This window comes from Cibotium barometz, chromosome 58 (genome assembly GCF_041138505.1).
Source record: "Cibotium barometz isolate CiBa-2024 chromosome 58, ASM4113850v1, whole genome shotgun sequence".
NCBI lineage: Eukaryota > Viridiplantae > Streptophyta > Polypodiopsida > Cyatheales > Cibotiaceae > Cibotium > Cibotium barometz.
Window position 1 is genome coordinate 41,161,666 of NC_141103.1, and position 19,617 is coordinate 41,181,282.

A 19,617-nucleotide genomic window follows, 5' to 3' on the forward strand; every position below is an offset into this window, starting at 1 on the left:
TCTGTTCCTCATCACTCCCGGTTAGCAACATGTCATCCACATATAGAATGAGCATCATCGAATTGCCATGATCCTCTTTCACATATGAGGGTGCTCTCTGTTGGACTATTCTGAAATCCCTAGCTAGTCAAATAAGTATGTATCCTCTCATACCAAGCTTGGGAAGCTTGTTTGAGACCATAAAGTGCTTTTCGAAGCTTGCATACTTTGTTTTCTTGACTAGGCATCTCAAACCAATGGACTGATTAACATAAACCACTTCTTGCAAATCCCCAATGGACAACCAATGCAACAACACATCTAATTGTGGCCATACGAGAAGTATGGTGTGAAAGTCTCATCAAATATTAATGCCCTTTTTCTAGGCATACCATTTAGCCACAAGCTTGGTCTTGTACCTGTCAATGGTACCGTCAGACTTTCTTTTCAACTTATACACCCACTTTGTGCCAATTGACTTCTTGCCAAGAGGCAAGTCTACCAAGTCGCATGTGTTGTTTTTGTGGATAGAATCCATCTCATTTTGCATGGCTTGCACCCAATGCTCATCCTTATGAGCCTCTTCAAATAAATCTACCTCATTTGCATCACAAAGAGTACTCATGCAAGCAACATCCGCATGTTCTCTTGCATTACATGAACCAGCCCGTGTCCTGCTACCACGTGGAGTTGAAAGCTTGCTCTCCTATAAGGTACGGAGCAGCCAACGAGGCACATCTCTAGCCTCTTCTGTTGCTGTCTACTCTTCCTCCACTGCTTCCCCTACATTTTGGGCTGATTTTGAGCACCAATATGCTATCCATTAGGCAAATTTGATGGCTGATATGTTGTGCCATCAATTCCCAATGGGAGTAGTCCTTCAAACATGTTATGTGGGCTTTTAGGTGGCTGTCCATAAAATTTAGCCAATGGCTGGTCTGAATTTTCAGCAAACACGTCTCTGCTGTCCAAAATCCTATGTGTGGAAGAATTATAGAGACGGTACCCTTTACAACCACTGTTGTAACCCATGGGCCACAAATATGCACTTAGTAGCTTTGTCATTCAAGTTTTCCAATTGATGACGTACATGTGCATAAGCAATACATCCGAAAACTCTAAAGTGATCAACTTTAGGTTTTCCCTCGTGCCAAGCCTCATATGGCGTTATGATTTTCAATGCTTTGGTAGGGCATCTATTCAAAACATGTGTAGCACACATGATTGCCTCCATTCAAAATTCGTACAAGCATCTAGCCATGTTCATCAATGACCAGTTATCTCTCTCAACAACAACATTTTGCTGAGAAGACATTGTGCATTGATACTTCATGCCCTTTTCTCCCAAAAAAGCTTTGAAAGCAATAGACGTGTATTCCCCCCCTCGATTTCTATGCAGGGTCTACACTTTGCAACCTATCTGATTTTCAGCTTGTGCCACATAATGTTAAAAACATGCAAATACATCAAATTTTGCCTTCAAGGGATATACCCAAGCAAATCTAGAGTAGTCATCAATAAAGGTTACAAAGTACACATCTTCTACTTGAATTTCAGTTGTATTTACATGCTTCCCAATCGATGGTGTCCGCATAGGACCACACACATCACTGTGCACAAGCTATAATTTCCGGACAGCCCCCTATGTTCGAAATGCATTTTTGTGCATTTTACCCAATATTGTCACATGCACGCCCGTTCCATGGCTAATCTCCAGCATGAACAACATAATCCTTGATTAAGATAAGCAGTTAGGAATCAGGATAATAGTTAGGTCATCATTAGTGCCATCATCGTCATTACCATAAGTAAAGCATCAATACCATCATCATCAGTAGTAGCATCATCATCAGCTTTAGCACCATCATCATCATCAACACCAGCATCATGGAGGACTTGGATGCCTAGTCGGCAACCAGCCATGCAGTCGGCTACTATCTAGAGCATCCAAACAGCCAGTCAGCCAGGCATCAGAGGTCGGACAGCAAACTGGGAAGGCATGAGCATCTTGTTCTTAATCAAGCTTAGGGCTATGGATAAGTACAGCAAGGCTTCCGCACATGCAACATTGGTATCAGAGCATTCAAGCTCAGCCACTAAGCATAAGTCCCAAGGAGGTGCTCAGATCCAGCAGAAGAATGCAACAGGGTAGCAGATGAAGTGGTCTGCAACAACAAGAAGAGAAGCATTCCCTGAGGGTATGTGTGCAGAACCAGTACATCATTAAGCTCTCAGATCAGTCCCAAAGGCCTAGCAACATGCATTCCGCCATGTGACCCACCATTGTGTTAAGGGTAAGGAAAGGCAGACACGGGGACAACAATGGAACAAATGCTCAGTTCTTCAGCAAGACTTGGAAGTGGAGATCAAAAATGGAAGGTGTTCAGATAGAAACATCAAAGTCAAATTCAAGAAATAGCAGGTCAAAGTTAGAAGTCCAAAGAGGAAGGATAACATAGTGTCCACCCAGACATCAAGTTTAGCAGGAGGGGATGTCACGTGCACGCCCGTGCCATGGCTAATCTCCACCATGAACAGCATAGCCCTTGATTAGGATAAGCAGTTAGGATAGCAATTAGGTCATCGTCATTGTCATCAGTGTGTTAGCATCAGTATAAGCATCAGTACCATCATCATCAGCTTCACCACCATCATCATCAGGCTTCCGCACATGCAACAAATATGCACCCTTCACATACATGTTTTGGTGGCAGCTCTACACGCTATCTCTAAATCCTGCTCACAATCAAATCCATCAAAAACAATCCAAATGGATCCTCTGTCTCTCAAGCCTCAATGTGAATACCAAATCTCGCCGAAACCGTCAGATTACCCAACCTCAACGAGTCTCACCACTTCCCTCACTCGGAAAGTCTGGTAGCACCTAAATCCTTAATGTCAGGTCCAGTCAATCACCTATCCATACTCGGATGTGGTAATAATCTTTGTACCTAGGGGACCTATTTCCTTGTCAAACTAGAACTATTATGTAAACAAATACATTTGAGAATTCTCATCTAGGGTCACGATGCCTAAGAATACTCAGCCTATCTGGGGTAGCGATCCCTGATAGAGCATCCAGCAGAAGTTGTGATACCTTCAAGTCCTTCGACGACGTAGAATCTAGCAATAGCCATACCAAACGTAACCTACCATCATGCTCAGCATCTCATAGGCAAAATCAACCAATCATATGGTCTCTTGGGGATATGCAAAAAGCATTTCCACCAGGCCCTGATCCATCTTCCTATTGCCTGCCAGACTGAGGATAATCCAGAAAATTCGCAACATGAAATGCTGCCCAACAACTGTTGTGCCATTTTGGTTATCTCCACGGTCACATTCCACCACCCAGATAGCATCATGCCCCCTATCGGTTCGTGGCAATCCAACAATTCATGGGTATAATCCCCCATTCATTCTCAGGATCCTTGGAGAAATAACCTCTTCCATCCCTAAAATCGAGTTTACTATATCCTTGCATATCCTGTTGTAGCAGTAAAGCGTGCTAAAGGATCCTCTTCTAGTCTCGGCGTTATCCGATACCTTGACCTATCAACCTTGAACATCCTCTTCCAATAGAGGTACTAACCAATAATCACCCTAATAAAGGGTAAAATCCTTGAGTGGTGGTCTAATCAGATGGAGCTCCTTGCCAGGACCACACAATGTCGGTCTCACATAGCCCTTTCACAGAATCACAAAAGTCACTCCTCTTCTCAGCGAAACTCAACCAGCTCACCTCCCCAATTCTACTTTAAGGTCTTTAACTTTTCTTAACCCCCTGCTTCCGTACCTCCTGCCCTCACCTGCACCTAGATTACCACTTCACCTTGGACAGTACAACCTCATCGGGGAAATTCTACATGCTGCAGATCCTAGCATCCCATACCACCAGGGTATACCCCAAATAAAACTTCCTTTGGACTGTTCAACTGAGTGAGGGTGATCAATCCTTTCTTGATGTGGCTATACCTTCCCTCTTGTCACGGTCTCCCTGCAGGTAGGCTCCAAATCAAGGACATACTCCAGCAACACAAAGATGCACCAACCCAAGAGGTGGATATTGTGGCTATGTACTCTACCTATGATGCGGGTGACACATGATTCCCTCTTTTAGAATGCATCACTGTCTTGTCCCACTTGCATAGCACACAGACCCTTTTTGCTCACGGTGTTTTTTATCTTTCTATGTTCTGACCTTTAGCCTTTTCAGGGCACATTAGACTCTTTGGCACATTGGTTTCTAGTCGGGGACCCTCCCTCCTTTCTCCAAGTCTCTTGAGGCTCAAGCTCAGCCTGTACACAGCTTCTATCCAACGTGTGCAGCCCCAATTTAAAGTTTATAGAGCAGCTTGGGAATTGTAAACAAGTTGGTTATATAATCTTTTATGAGAGATCATATTCAAATCCAGGTCCCAGACAAGTCCATTGATTGTTCAATCTCTATTTCTCTCAGTAGCAGTGCATGGGACTTCTATTTGGATAGAAGAACTGGAGGCTGCCACAAGCATTATGATTCCCTCTAAGCGCCTCTGTGATAGCGCTGGGCTAGGGCTACCACTAGGGCTAGGGTTGGGACAAATAGAGATTGTCATAATTGTGAGAGCAGCATACACTTCTTTACCCACATGCATATGAATCCACACTACTCGACAAGGTACAAAATAATTGTCATTCAGAAGGACCCCAGGATAAATATTTTTGTGATCGTGTGTACCTCTGTAATAAAGATGAAAGATATCTATCAAGACAATCCTGATGAACAGCATGGCCACAAGAAGACATGTGCACACCAATACTATCATCAGAACCAACATTATCAAGCAGCAATCCTTCCACTGCATTTGCAGGAGACGATCTAGAGTATCTCTGTCTTTGTGGCCCTGGCAAAGCTGCGGAGGTTTCAGTCTCTAGCTGCTGCTGTTGCTTTTGATTTCGGGAAAGTATCGTGACATATTCAAGGAGAACAGTTACCATGAAGCTTTGTCTGGTTTTATCATTTCCATCCTCATCCCTAGCCTCTTCATTCTCGTTAACCTGCCCCAGATAACCCAGGGGAGCATTTGCCGAATCACTGCTGGTGTCAATGTGTTCTTCTTCAACTAAATCATCACTACCAGTATCAGAGCTTGAAGTTTCTGACATCCTTGCATCCACAGAAGACTGCCTGCTGTCAACGGAGTCTGCATAACCCTCATCTCCAAGAAGCTCTAACAAAGCTTCTACTTCCATAGGTCCATCTCGATCTATCTCCCCACTCAAGGCCATCTGTATCAAATTAAGAAGTTCAACACGAATCTGTGATTCATGTACTGCAGAATCCAATGCAACAAATGCACTCTCCGCCCCTCTGTTGGAAGGTAAAGCTTCAGCACTTTCCCGTCTATGCGCTCTCTCCCATGATGGAATACCCTTCTCAGCTATTGCAAGTAGCCTCGATCTCTGCACGGTACATTCAAGCCTGTAAGTTCCACAAAAGCGAAGATTGACAAGCATACTAGCCACATTTAAAGTAAACACAGCCAGTACATACCTGAACAAATGTCAAGAAAGACGTAGGGCTATCAGAATTGGAATCCCTACAAAGAGCACATGCAACCATCGTGGGACCCTGACGAAATTGCTCCTTTTGAGACTTGGATGCTTTGACCTTTTTGCCCTCAGGATTTTTATTCTGAGGTCTACCTTTGTCCATGTCACTGTTTTCTTGTGAGGACTGAAAAGTAGCAGCAAATTTGTCCTGTGCAGCCTTCATTTTTGCCTGCAAACCACACAAATCAATCCATGTATTCAGTTTTCATCAGCATTGATAATGGAACTCTAGCTTTCTGTCCTGCTCCTTTGGCATCAAACACCTCTTCACAAAAACGGTGCATAGTCCTTATTATGCAAAAGCCCAATGTCAAAATACCAAGGATGACATGAAACTCCACCCTACAGAGACCAGCAATACCATCTAGCAGGCTTGATTTCCACTCTGAGGCATATGAAAATGCATACACCATTCATTTGATGCCACAAATGATAAACTGAGAACTCCTGCACAAAGGACCAAGGAGACAATGCTTGGCAACACAGCTAACACAGGTGGTTGCATCTCCCTTGACAATTTAAGGAGAAAAGCAAATTCTCACCTTGGCCGAATTTCAGATCTGAATTTAGCACTTGTATGGTTGCTGGATAAAGAAGAGCCAAAGAAAAAATAGCCCCACATACTACACGTGTCCCACATGTATAATGAGAATGTTGGTTCGATTAGTGGTGCTCATCATGTGTCATCCTCCTCTATGACAGTACGCATGGAAGCAATATATATATACCTTCATAAGGTCAGAAAAATCTGAACTTACGAATTGAGAGCTTTGAGAAAGAAATAATAGTGAAGAAGGACAAAGACAAAAACAAAGCATTTGAAAGATCAAAAGTAAATAAACTAACAAACCTAGCTACTAAGGAGAGGAAATCAAAAGATAATATCAAACGAAGACTTTTAATTAAGACATTAACAAAGCATTTGAAAGATCAAAAATAAATAAACTAACAAACCTAGCTACTAAGGAGAGAAAATCAAAAGATAATATCAAACAAAGACTTTTAATTAAGACATTAACAAAAAAAAACAAAAAACAAAAAAAACAAAACAAAAAACAAACAAACAAACAAACAAAAACAAACGAACAGAACAGAACATAATAGAACAGAACAGAACAGAACAAAACAAAACAAAACAAAAAAACAAAATAGCAAAACAGAGAACTATAACTCTAGACCTAAAGCACTAAGAGCTAGAACCAAACATTAACCTAAACTTCAAAAAAGACATGACTCAAAAGTGCAACCATTAACTCCAATGTCTGTCCGAACATGAAGTGTAGGTTCATCAACTCTATCATGCATAGCATGGACAATAAGCTATGACATCCCCACTCACGTCATCAATGCCCTAGAGTAGGTGCAGGTTTGTATAAGGTTAGTCCAAAAGAACATGCTTTATAAAACCTGCGAACTGAGTTTCTATCACTCTCCGGAGGTGATGGGCATACTCAGCCATGATAGCGACTAGCACTCAAAGTCTGCTCTAAGGTATAACAACAAACAATTACAAAACATATAAAAAAACCAAACTAAGTCTATATTAAGTTAGAGCAAGAAAGAAAAGACTAAACAAGGCCTACGCTAAGTTAAAACAACAAACCCTACTCTAAGCTAGAATAAGCCACTTTTACAAAAAAGAGCGTTGAATCATGAATTAAGTGGGCTTTTCAGCTCCCCACTTCTATAAAACTTACTCCTTATCATTTTAAACATTCCAAAGGCTAAAATACCAAAGATAAACTTCCTACGATTCATGAAAGAACGAACCTTTTTCAAAATCTTATTGAAACTATAACCTTTTTTGCTAAGCAGCAAAATAAGATGGCATGATTGGAAGCAATGTCTTCTAAACGAGGCGGAGCTGCTGTGTCTCTCGAGAATGTCCTAGACATGGAACTAGCAAGAAGAGGGCCTAGATCTCGGAGGGCAGGAACATCTAGCTCTCAAGAATCTATGCCTTATCTCAGATGTAAGCCCAGCGGCGGGGCGTGCAGTGACAAACTCAACCACATGTCCAAGAGCTATGGAGATAGAGAGAGAAAGGGGAGAGAAAGAAGGGTAAAGGGAATCTTTGCACAGTACACCACACTGAGCAGGGAACATGGTGCCCCCTTCTAGGAATTTATTCAGGAACAATCCACGGGCTTTTCCAAGCTAGGACCAATACAACAAATGAATACAATATCAAACAAGTATGTCGACGAAGAGGCCTAGGTTGAAGTTGGTGTCGTGGCACAAGATCTCTGATGCCGAGCACACCACGAGGATGACCTACAAGAGTCTCTCACTGGGCTATTACCAAAGAATGAGTTAAATCCCCATATCTCAAAGTTGACCAAGAGAACTCGATACCTAGTTTGTAGAAGATCTTCAAGAAACTCTTTTCGATAAAGTAAACACTAGGATAGTGCTTCTAACCTTATTCTCCTTTGGTGGGGCTTTAAATCATGAATCAATTTTTTGGATAAAAAGCTAAGTGCAACACTTCGGCGGCAGAGGAGAGCAACACAGCTTGGCGAAAAACAAGGGTTCCAGGCGAAACTTCCAAGCGGCGGATAGCTGTTATGCTAGCTTTGTTGGCGGCGTTTGGCGCTGCTTGCACTGGAGGCGCTGGCGTGGCTAGCACAGGCGACCCACTAGAAAAGGCAACGCAGAGGTGGCATTGCTAGGCGGCGCAAGGCAGCGCTGTTGGGTGGAGCAAAGGTGGAGTAGGGCGAAGCAAACAGCACACCTGGGCAGCGCAAAGGAGGAGCAAAGGCGCTGCAAGGCAATGCAGGCGGACTAGCATCGCACAAGCGGAGCAACGGGCGCTGCAGGGCAGCAACAATCGACCGCACAGAGGTGGCGGTGCGGGCAGTGCAAGACAGTGCTAATGGTGGGCCAACGGCGATGCTCATCTGAGTTGGCGGAGCAGGACGTGTCACAATCCTCCAGAGATCTGTGCCATGTAGAAGGATTTCTTGGAGCATGATCGATTCACTCATGTAAAAGTTGGTGACTTTAATGAGTGATTAGAGTTGGTGACTCTCTAAGTCAATAAGAAGAGTTGGCGACTCTGACTACTATAGTTATGCATTCATGCAAGGGTTGGTGACCCTAGTGTCTTCATAAACTCATGAAAGAGTTGGTGACACTGTTTCAATGAGTATGTTAACTCATGGAAGGGTTGGTGATCCTGGTGAGTTAGCTAGGCTCATGCAAGGACAATGGCTCTAGTGATACAACATTTGGATCCAGCATGGGTGGTGCCCATAGTCGTGACAGTTTTTGTGTACAAGATGGCAAGTTAGGAGATTTAATCCAACTCGTCGCGCACAAGCATTTGCCTGTGAAGTGCACTTGCATGTGTGACCTGTTTTGTTTGCGTTAACATTGCATGGTATTGTGCATGTGAATGTCCACGGGCATCGGGGTCACCTGGATACCCCGTGGACGACGTGTGCACACCTGTTTGGAACTAAGGCTATGAATTTTATGTGTTTTGCAAGTGGTAAGTGTGCACACTCAACCTTATTTAATTATTACTTCTTTGTTTACTAAAGTCTATGGTTGCAGGTTCACATTCATTAAAGTTTGGGCGGACAAACTTATATTTTATAATCGGGCTAGACTATTTTAATGAACCGGGACCCATTATGAGGTTTGGGCACCCAAGCACTGGACCAAAAGCCCACGAATTGCTAAAAGAGACCAAGGAGTTATTTTTGACATCCACGAGTTGCTTTTCTTGGTGTTTGGGGTGTTCTTGGTGTATTTAAGTGTATCGATTAGCATTGTGTTCAACCAAGTTACAAGGGGGGGTGGGACTAGAAGGGAAGTCAGAGGGTGTTCTTTCACGACACATGTGAGATTATTAAGTCTCCCCAACAGTTCAAACTCTTGTACTGCAACTATTTCTACAGTGATACAATCATTGTTGAGTCTTCCTTGAAATTGTCTATCATTCAGATTATGATTGTGTGTGAAATTGGTCATTGGTTGTGTTTATTAAGCTAGGTTACTTCTATAAATTTGTTCGCTCAAACAGAGCACTGCTTTATTGCAGTCACAGTACTTTATAGCAGAGTTACGACAGCAATCAGATAGCAGTCGACAGTGCTATATAGCACTAAAAATAATTTCTAAACAGGACATGGATATCTCCGACAAAGCTTTCCCCAAAGCTCCAAACCTACAGAGAGCATTTCTTGAGGGTTACTTGGGATTCTCGAAGCAGTTGGATGGAAAAAGTAGAGCCTTTCATTTTACTTCTGAAAAATGCAACTTAATATTTTAATTCATAGAAAGGTTAATACAACAAAGCCAATAACAATTCAACTATGCTGGATCCTTAAAAATAAAGCTTTGTTTAGAAGGCGGAAGAAATCAAAAAGCAGTGATTAATAAAGAAACAAAATCAGAAAAACAAACTGCTGGCAAGGAAATTTTATGCATAAAAAAGTCCCAGCTCACCATAATTGCTGCCTGGCGTTCCCGAGCAAGCAATTTCCTCTTTTCTGTTTCAGACAGACGGGGTTCCTGTCCATTCCCTGTAGCACCATATCCTTTACAATCTTGACTTGTTGACACCCTATGTACGATCTCCGGTGCAAGTGACTCAATCTCATACATACACCCACGATGAAGATCTGCAAATTTTTCCAATAAACTCTTTATCAAATCCCCAATGCTGCACTGATGTGACTCCCCTGCACCTCCATGAGGTTCCCCTTGACTATACCTTTGCATAAGTAACACCAACAACGAAAGAAGGCTCTGTCTATTTGATATCCCTGTGCCATCAGCACCCCCAAAGTACACCCTTTCTGTTGCCTTGCCTAGTAAAGGAGGTGGCTCTTGTGTATCTAGAATGGAACCGCTTGCTGTAAATTCCACACCAGAATCACTTTCCAAACTAGTAGATTCGTAGTCCCAACCTTTATTGTATGCAAACAATGAGCATACATCGAGACCAAGTGCCAGCAAATGCAAAGTCGTGATTAAGACACCTTCAGGAGCACGTGACTCCGAGATTTTCTCTGAAAACACTGCATGAAAGAAAACTGAACGCAAAATATCATGTACTCTTCCACAAGTTGCTATTTTGGAGAGAGTCTGGAAAGGGGAAAAGGGCTTCTGCCATTGGGGTAGTTGTTTGATAACTGCTGATGCTTTGCATGCACGTAGATAGCGATCCTCCGCAGATTGTAATTCCCTTGCATTCCAACGTGGATGGTATAGATCAAGCTCTTTCCAGCATTCTTCTCGTAGACTGAATCTCCCCTGTTTAAAACTAGGGAGTGAGAATGCATCATCCTGTCCCACAACTTGAGCTCTATGGTAAATTCATCAATTTCCTACACCAGAAAACTGAAACTGACCTGTTGCATGCCAGATGGCTTGTAGTAAGTCGAAATAGAAAGAAGAGCTTCTTGCCATTGCTTGTTCTCATGAAGACGAGGTGGTAAGGACTTCATTAGCTGACTATGTGTAGCATCACTAACAGCAAGCCTCCTGATCAATTCTCTTCGACAGGACTGAGCAGTAGAATAGCCACAAAAACCACGCTCAACCACGATTCGAATCAGTAGTGAGAGCATATGTTGCGCCAATGTAGTCTCATACCTGCTTGATCACGAACGTAGAACAAGATAAGGCCCAAAACATACACAGGCTTACTACATCCAGATTTAGGGGCAAGAAGGGCATAGTCATACTCATTTGGACGTAGAAGGAATAATGAAAAGTAATCTGCTAAACCAAAACGAGACACTATTCTCTCCACAAAATCTTCAGGGGGAGCCATGACCCCGCAGCATTGCAAAAGAAATAAGTCAAGATCTGAGCTGTCCTCACACCTGCAGATTGAAGAAGTTGAGATAGTTGACAGATGGCACAATATGTGACAACTCTAAAACAGAACCTCATTCATCTAAACACCTTTCCAAGAAGAAGAAAAAAAGAGATGTTACTTTTGTAGAAAAGTTCTGATAAAAACACTACAATTACACAAATTCATAAAGTTACATCATATATATGCAACGTTGACCGGTCTGAATACTTGGGGCCAATGTGTGAGAGAACTTCCGCGGCAGACAGCTTGAGAATCCTAGTTGTGGAGAAACTTATGGACACTATTTTGGCAGTAAGCCTTCTCTGATTGCAGTGAGCTCAACATCAAACTAAGTACCTGGGATAGCTAGAGGTTATGATGCCATGTATGATAAAACAGGGTCAAAAGTCAAACAAAAATGTTGTACTTTTCTATATGTAGAGGGTGCGGCTAGTAAATCACCTGTCAAATGCCACATAACCATGTCAGCAGACAGTTACACGCACCGTTCACGCCTTACCTGGAACTACACATTAGGCAAGCAAGCACGAAAAGACCATGCAATTTCAATTGCAAGCAAGCACATAAAGATGCTATGCAATGCAGCATTGGTATGGACAATCCCGGTTCATGAAACTATAACAAAATAGGCGTGCTCCAGGTACCAGACCTAATGGAACACCAATCTTCCAAGCATTTCCGAGCATGTACACACAGGCACAAGTCCCAGCAGAAAGCCAAGTCCACAATATCACATGAGTGGCATCAATCCCCGGCATTTGCAACTGCCATGGACGTCAGTTTAATCTACATACATAATTCAAAAACACGAGTGGACCATTGGGTGGCCAAATGGTACACACCCCCCCCCCCCCCCCCCGGCGGCGCACAGCATAGTTGTCCGCAACTGAAAAACATCCAAATAGGTGTGAAACAACTACCGGTAATATGTAAAGAGCTCTTCATCTACCCATTTAGCGTCAATGGAAAGATAGTTCTTAAACTTCACAAGGTAACGCCTGACAACTTTGCCTATAGCAAGCTTGCGTTCCTTGTGATACACAATCTGCTCTGGCTGCAAAATCTCATCAAGGTCATCCACTTCTAGTGGATCCTCAACGACCGGTTCACTGGGCTCCAGCCCTACATACTTGCAAAGGAGACTCACATGAAAAGCATTGTGTATGTGCCAATGACTAGGCAATGCCAACTTGAAAGGCACTTCATTGATCTTCTCGATCGCTCGAAAAGGCCCATAGTACCTGGTTGCAAGCTTAGGGTATGCACCCTCTTTACCAGGCCTCTTTGCAAGTCATGCTTTCTCAAATTTCAGCAATACCCAATCATTCTCTTTGACATCAAATTGCCTTCTATACTTGTCAGCAACCTTTCTATGCTTGTCTTGTGACCTTGCAATGGCTGTCCACACCTCAGCAAAAGCAATATCCAAGTCTCTTACATACTCATCAACTGCAAATATCTCATGCTTTGTGCGAAGAATGGGTGGCAAAACCACTTTACCATAAACAATCTCAAACGGGGCATTTCCCGTAGATACAATGTGCATGCACCGTGTTGTTATATGCAAATTCCACAAGCGGTAAGTACTTCTCCCAAGAAGACTTTTGATCCGCCACATAAAATTTCAAGAGATCCAACACGGCTGAATTTGCAGCCTCACTTTGTCCATCCGTTTGAGGGTAGTAAGCTAATGAGAAGTCTAGTTTGGTGCCCATATTATCAAATAAGGCCCGCCAAAAGAGACTTGTAGTCCTAGGATCTCCATCCCCCACAATGGACTTCAGCATTCCATGATGCTTGAACACTTGTGCAAGATATATCTTAACCATATGCTCAGCTTTGATGGTCTTCCTGACATGCAAGAAGTGAGCTTTCTAAGTGCTTGCTAAACTTGTCCACAATTGTCCAAATAGCATCGTTACCATGTTGGGTTCGTGGCAAGTGGCAAGTCCATAATGAAATCCATTGTAATACTTTCCCATGGCTGCGTGGGAATAGGCAATGGATGAAGCAAACCTGGTTCCTTTTTCCTATCAAATTTCACCTTTTGATAAGTGATACATGCGCGTACATATGTCTTTATGTCCTTCCGCATACCTTGCCAAAAGAAATACCACTCAATCATGTGCGTAGTAGGCATTATGCCTCTATGACCAGCATATGGTGCAGCATTGCACTCATCCAAAACCTTTTGTCTCATGTCAAACACCACACATAGGCAATTATCTTTCATGAGATAACCCTCTTTGATCACATATAAGGCATGTGCATGACCAGCCATCAAATCAGTCCAAATAGTGACAAAATCAGCATCCGTATGATACAAACACGCATGGCAGACAAGTCCCCGTGAGAGGCAACCGAGATAGCTGCTACATATGGCTTTCATGTCAATGCATCTGCCACTACATTCTTCTTTCATGGGGTGCGCAAGATCTGAAAATGAAACATAGAGAGAAAATTGGCCATCCTCATATGCTTCACTGACAATTTAGTTTGGGTAAGAAAATACCTCAAACTCTGGTGATGTGTTTCATTGTGAAATCAGCCCCAAGAAGGTAATGTTTCCATATGGTAAGTGCATGAATTACATCCAGGAGCACTTTCTCATAAATGCCGAGAGAGAGCTCTGTATCATGCAATCTACAGATCTCAAAAGCCAGGGCATGTCCCTCTTGATTTAGGACAGCTTCTATGCAATTTCTAGATGCATCACATTCCACACTAAATGGCTTTTGCAAGTCCGGAATGATCAACACTGGACCATGAGTAGTTGCATCTTTCAATTTGAGGAATGCATCCCTCTCTACATCAGTCCATTTGAATGTAGCCTTCTTTGTTAAATCATGCAAAGGAGAAGCAATCCACACAAAGTGCCAAATGAACCTGCAGTTGTAAGAGCAGTACATCTATCTAGCTCCAACCAGTACCATAATGGGGGTGTAATATGTGAGAGAGAGAAAGAAAGAAAGAAAGAAAGAAAGCAGTATTAACGTCTACTAGAGGCCAAACTCGACCTATGAGACAAATCAATGTACAACTATCAATGTCTTCTCGATGTCGAGAAAAAAAAGTACAAAATGAACATGAAATAAAGTATGAAAGTACTGAGCTAGTGGGGGGGTGTGATGGATGGAGCACTACTGCTAGAGGCTCAGTATGCAACCTATATGCGTAGGGCATACAAGAATGCAATGCAGATCTGTCTAGCTCCAACCAGTACCATAATGGGGGTGTAATATGTGATACATAGGCGATGGCGAGGCAAAAATACCTCGGAGCATGATCTCTGGGTGTGAGTGTGAGTAAGCTAGCCGCGACTCAGAGACCAGAATAATATCATCTGCATATAGCATAATGTGGACTGTGGTACCTGAGATGTCTACCTCGTCCCCACCACCGTGACCAATGAAGTCAGCCACCTCATCGATATATAGCCCCATAGTGTAGGAGAGAGTGGGCATCCTTGCTTCACACCTATGGTGCTAGCAATAACATCAGATAGCCCCTTGGGGCATCGTATGATCCCGAGGATCTGCTCATATAAAGCATAGATGCCCCAAACCATCTCTGATGGGATCCCCAATGACTGTAGGCGCTGGAAGAGTCTCTCTCGTGGCACCGTGTCAAATGCTTTGCGGAAATCCACAAAGCAGCAGTATAATCTCTTCTCCCGCGCCCTAACCTGGTCAATCAAACATCTCAGAGTGAATATATGGTCAATAGTGGAGAAAGCTCCTCGGAATCCAACCTGCCCTGGTGCTCGCAGCCCCTCCTCCTTTGCATATGAGCTCAACTCTGCCTCGGGCACTGCGCCATAAAGTTTGGCCAATGTATGACCAATCATGATAGTCCTGTAGTTGCTAGGGTCTAGCATGTCTCCCGCTTTGTGGAGAGGCACGATGGTGTGCATAGTCCACTCAGCTGGTAGGCCCTCCACTAGTGCCCTATTAAAGAGGTGAGCAACAAAGGGTCCCAGTGTGTCAGCTACATAAATAAGATGCTCACTCTGTATACCTATGTGGTCCGCCGATCTCCCATGCTGTAACCGGCGGATAGCTCTCTCTACCATCATCGAGGCGGTAAAGAAAGTAGAGGTGGTAGGGCGGGACTCTTGTGGCTGTGGTATGGGCGGCTGCTGAGGGATATGGTAGAGACTCTTTGCATATGTGTGCCATGTGTGTGGATCCTCAATTGGGGTACGAGGGCGAGGCTCTCTCATCTTGCGCCATGCAGTGGCTGCATCTCTGCTCATGTGGTATATATCCCAGTACTGTGCCTCCTCATATGCACGCCTCTTACGGCGTGTGAGGATTCTCATCTGTCGGCTCGCCTGTCTCTATGTAATGGTCCCTAGTTCTCTCTGGGCACGGAGGTGTCTATATAGCTCTCTGCACTCAGTGTGTGGCGATCACAAATGTAAGTCAACCCTTGCATGTGAGTCACATCCATATAATATACAAGTACAAAAGTTATATGGATAGAGTGTCCTTTCACACTTGATATCCAAGGGGAAAAACCACATGGGAAAAAATGTCCTTGGTTAAGCCCTGTTCACACGTAGCACCACTACAAGTGAGCATATGCCTACAAATCTCCCCTGTAGTGTAAGTGTGAACCTGTACAACGTAGCAGATCACTCTATGTATGAGAGTAAGCCCAAAGCTTTGCGGAAAGCGTCAAACTTCTCTCGAGGTAAAGCCTTTGTGAACAGATTTGCAACATTATCCTATGTAGGGCAGTAAGATAAACCGATCTCCCCTGCATGTAACCTCTCTTTGACATAGTGATAATGAATCTCAATGTGCTTGGTACGTGCATGAAATACGGGATTTCATGCCATGGCCATAGCACTCTGGCTATCGGTGAGAATGGTGGTGGGTGTCTGCTGATACTCACGAAGATCAACCAATAATCTCCTCAACCATACACAATCTACTGTAGCTATGAAGACTACCCTATACTCAGCCTCACAAGTAGCGGGTTGCTTTTTGCTCAACCAAGATATGCATGAACTGCCAAGAAAAAAACAATTCCCACTAGTGGATTGCCTGGTATCATAATCACCAGCCCAATCTAAATCATTGTATGCATAAAGCTGCAAGCTGTCCCTCCTAGGATAGAACATACCAAGATCCAGAGTACCCTGAAGATAACGAAAAATGCGTTTAATTGCTTGCCAATGCTTTGTGCCTAGGCTCTGCATGAATTTAGTCAACAAAGACACCCCAAAAGATATGTCAGGCCTTGTGTTACACAAGTAAATGACGCATCCCACTGCCTGGCTGTAAATGCCGGCCTCAAAAGGCTCACCAATATCATGCATAGTAAGCCGTACACCTGGTTCTACTGGAGTAGAAATTGGCTTACATTCTTCCGTGTGAAACCTTTTTAGAAAACTTTTTATGTACTTAGTTTGCTGCAAAACAATGCCATCATCTCTATGCATAAACTGTATGCCAAGATAGTAGTGTAAAGACCCCAAATCTGACATATCAAATTCAACTTTCAAATCAGCCTTGAAATCTGAAATTTGTTCTTTGCTAGTCCCTATTATGAGCATTTCATCTACATACAAGATGACTACGAGAATATCGACACCAGTTTTCTTCACATACAACATGCTTTCAGCTGGACTATTCACATAACCTTGGCTGGTTAGATGAGCATGTATTTTATGATACCAAGCTCTTGGAGCTTGCTTTAACCCATACAATGCTTTGTGTAACTTGCATACTTTATGTTCCTCACCATATACTTCCTCCTGTAAATCCCATTTAAGAATGTAGTTTCGATATCCAACTGATGCACTTTCCATCCTTTATGTGCAGCCAATGCAATCACTGATCGGATTCTAGTCATTCTCAAAGTAGGAGCAAAAGTCTCCTCATAATCTATTCCCTTTTTCTGAGAATAGCCTTTAGCCACAAGTCTTGCTTTATACCTGTCAACGGTACCATCAAACTTCCTTTTGACTATGTACACTCACTTTGTTCCAATGACATTCTTGCCTTTCGGCAAGTCCTCAAGATCCCAAGTATTGTTCTTCATGATAGAAGAGATTTCATCCTGCATGGCTTGCACCCAGTGCTCATTCTCTTGTGCTTCTTCATAAGAAGAAGGCTCTTCTGAATCAAAGAGACTACCCATGGCTAATGCAAGACTCCCCATGATGCATATTCAATGCATGGCTGGAACCAGCCCTTGTTCTACCTGTCAGTGGAGCTGCAAGTTTGCTATCTTGCAAAGTTTTCATCAACCATCTTGGCACCAACTTGGCTGTGTCTATGGCTGTTTGCTCTTCATTGACAAGATCTTCAACTTCTTCCATAGAAGGGGGCTGAATTGCTGGCTATTCCACATGTTCTACATGAGGATTTTCTTGTGTAGGGACTGGCTGATCTGAATCCCCCCTAACTGCAATGGGTAATAGCCCATCAAACATGTCATGTATGCCTATATCATTACTTTTATACAAGCTCTACATGGGCTAAACTGAATTTTCAACAAATACCACATCTCTATTGACAGAAATCCGGCATGTTGTTGGATTATAAAGACGGTATCCTTTGTTTAGCCCACAAAAATGCATTTTATTGCTTTATCATCTAGCTTTGTTCTGAGTTGTTCTGGCACATGTGCATATGCCAAACACCCAAATGTACGCATATAATCCACTTTTGGCTTTTCGGCTATACCAAGCCTCAAATGGTGTTATGGTTTTCAAAGCTTTTGTTGCGCACCTGTCAACACGTGAGTTGCACACATTATACCTTCCATCCAAAAATTGTGAGGCAACTTCTGTGCTTTCACCATGCATCTTGCCATCTCCATGAGAGATCTATTTTTCCTCTCAACTACACCAATCTGATGTGGTGTATAAGGCACACTACGTTGGTGTTTGAGCTGTCATGACCCTGTGAAATTGGTGCAGCATAAGTGTGAGCATGGTGGCCCGTGAGCAAGATAAATATTTAAAGGTTCATACTTGGGGCTAAGGTTTATTAACCCATGTGTGGACAACCCCAAGTGTGAAGGGGACAAAGAGAATTAAAGCTAAAAGGTTTTATAACCTTTGGTGCCAAGAGAATTTAAGTTTAAAGGTTTTTAACCTTTGTAAAACTCATTTTTAAAGGATGGTGGCCCCTAGGCTAATTTTGGAGGCCAACACCACTTTTGGAGTACACGTCTCCCTCTCTCTCTCTATCTCATGGTTTTTGGAAAAAGGGTGCTGAGGGGCAGCGTGGAGTCCTGATTTTCTGAGAAAAACAGATACAGGTAGGCTGCGCTTCACTTACTCTTGCTTTTTGAAGAACTGTAGGCGGGCAGCACTGGATTCAGTCTTGGAAAAACAACTGGAGGGAGATCTGCGCTGCTGGTCACAGGTTGCTTTTTGGAAGAGCTACAGTCAGGCTGTGCTGCTGAGTACAGAGGCGCAACCTAGTACTTATTTACACATGCTTTTAGGAGATTAAAGTCGGCTGCTGTGCTGCGCTACAGGGCAGAGACACAGGCCTACTTCTCTCTCTCTCCCTTTGGCTCTTGGAGGATTGGTTGGCGGCTGTGTGGCTGGGTATACAGGCGCCTACAGGATTTTCCTCTTTTCTCTCCTTTGCTTTTGGCAAGAAGCTGACTGTAAACTGATAAGTGTGCACTGTAACAGGGGAACACAAGGCTGGACAGCAGTTTCCTCACAGACAGCTGGCCGAGGCTGGACACACTGGATCTTGGTATGCACAGATGCTACAGTGGTTCTCACATCATGGGATAGACATTGAGCGGTTGCCACCTTTTCAGTATGATCAGTCTGCTCCACGGGGTTACCTCTCTCCATACAGGTACTCCGATTTGTCTCATAGGCCGAGTTCGGTCTTTTGGAAGACGTTAATAAAATCTTTCTTTCTTTCTTTCTTTCTCAATGAGAGGAACAGAGAGATGAGACAGGACATATGGCAGCACTACATACAGGAGACATGGACAGCACCAGAGAGCCCACTACCATTGAAGATGCTGTATTACAGAGACCACTTTGAGCATCTCAAGGGATGGGTTTATACATCGACCGCAGTACATGGATGTATACATGCCACACAGCTCTCGCGTTGCTATTGGACAGCTACGAGTCTCATCACATCAGCTAGAGATAGAGGCTGGGAGAGCGGCACGGATTCCCAGAGCTGAGCGCATATGCAGATTGTGCCGCGAGG

At 43.4% G+C, this 19,617-nt stretch overlaps 1 protein-coding gene across 5 annotated transcripts in view; it reads right to left on the reverse strand.

The window, feature by feature from the left end:
• Positions 1–19,617, reverse strand: part of PRT6 (proteolysis 6) — a 120,371-nt gene that overhangs the window by 66,625 nt on the left and 34,129 nt on the right. For all 5 annotated transcript variants that reach the window (XR_015265026.1, XR_015265028.1, XR_015265027.1 and 2 more), the window contains exons 4-8: positions 11,274–11,414; positions 10,938–11,181; positions 10,030–10,839; positions 5,516–5,743; positions 4,700–5,424 (exon numbers count right to left, since the gene is read on the reverse strand). Coding sequence is in view for 1 of the 5 variants with exons in the window: in XM_086792439.1 (XP_086648565.1) it covers positions 4,700–5,424; positions 5,516–5,743; positions 10,030–10,839; positions 10,938–11,181; positions 11,274–11,414 (2,148 nt within the window). In the remaining 4 variants the exon portion in view is untranslated. The remainder of the gene's footprint in view (positions 1–4,699; positions 5,425–5,515; positions 5,744–10,029; positions 10,840–10,937; positions 11,182–11,273; positions 11,415–19,617) is intronic.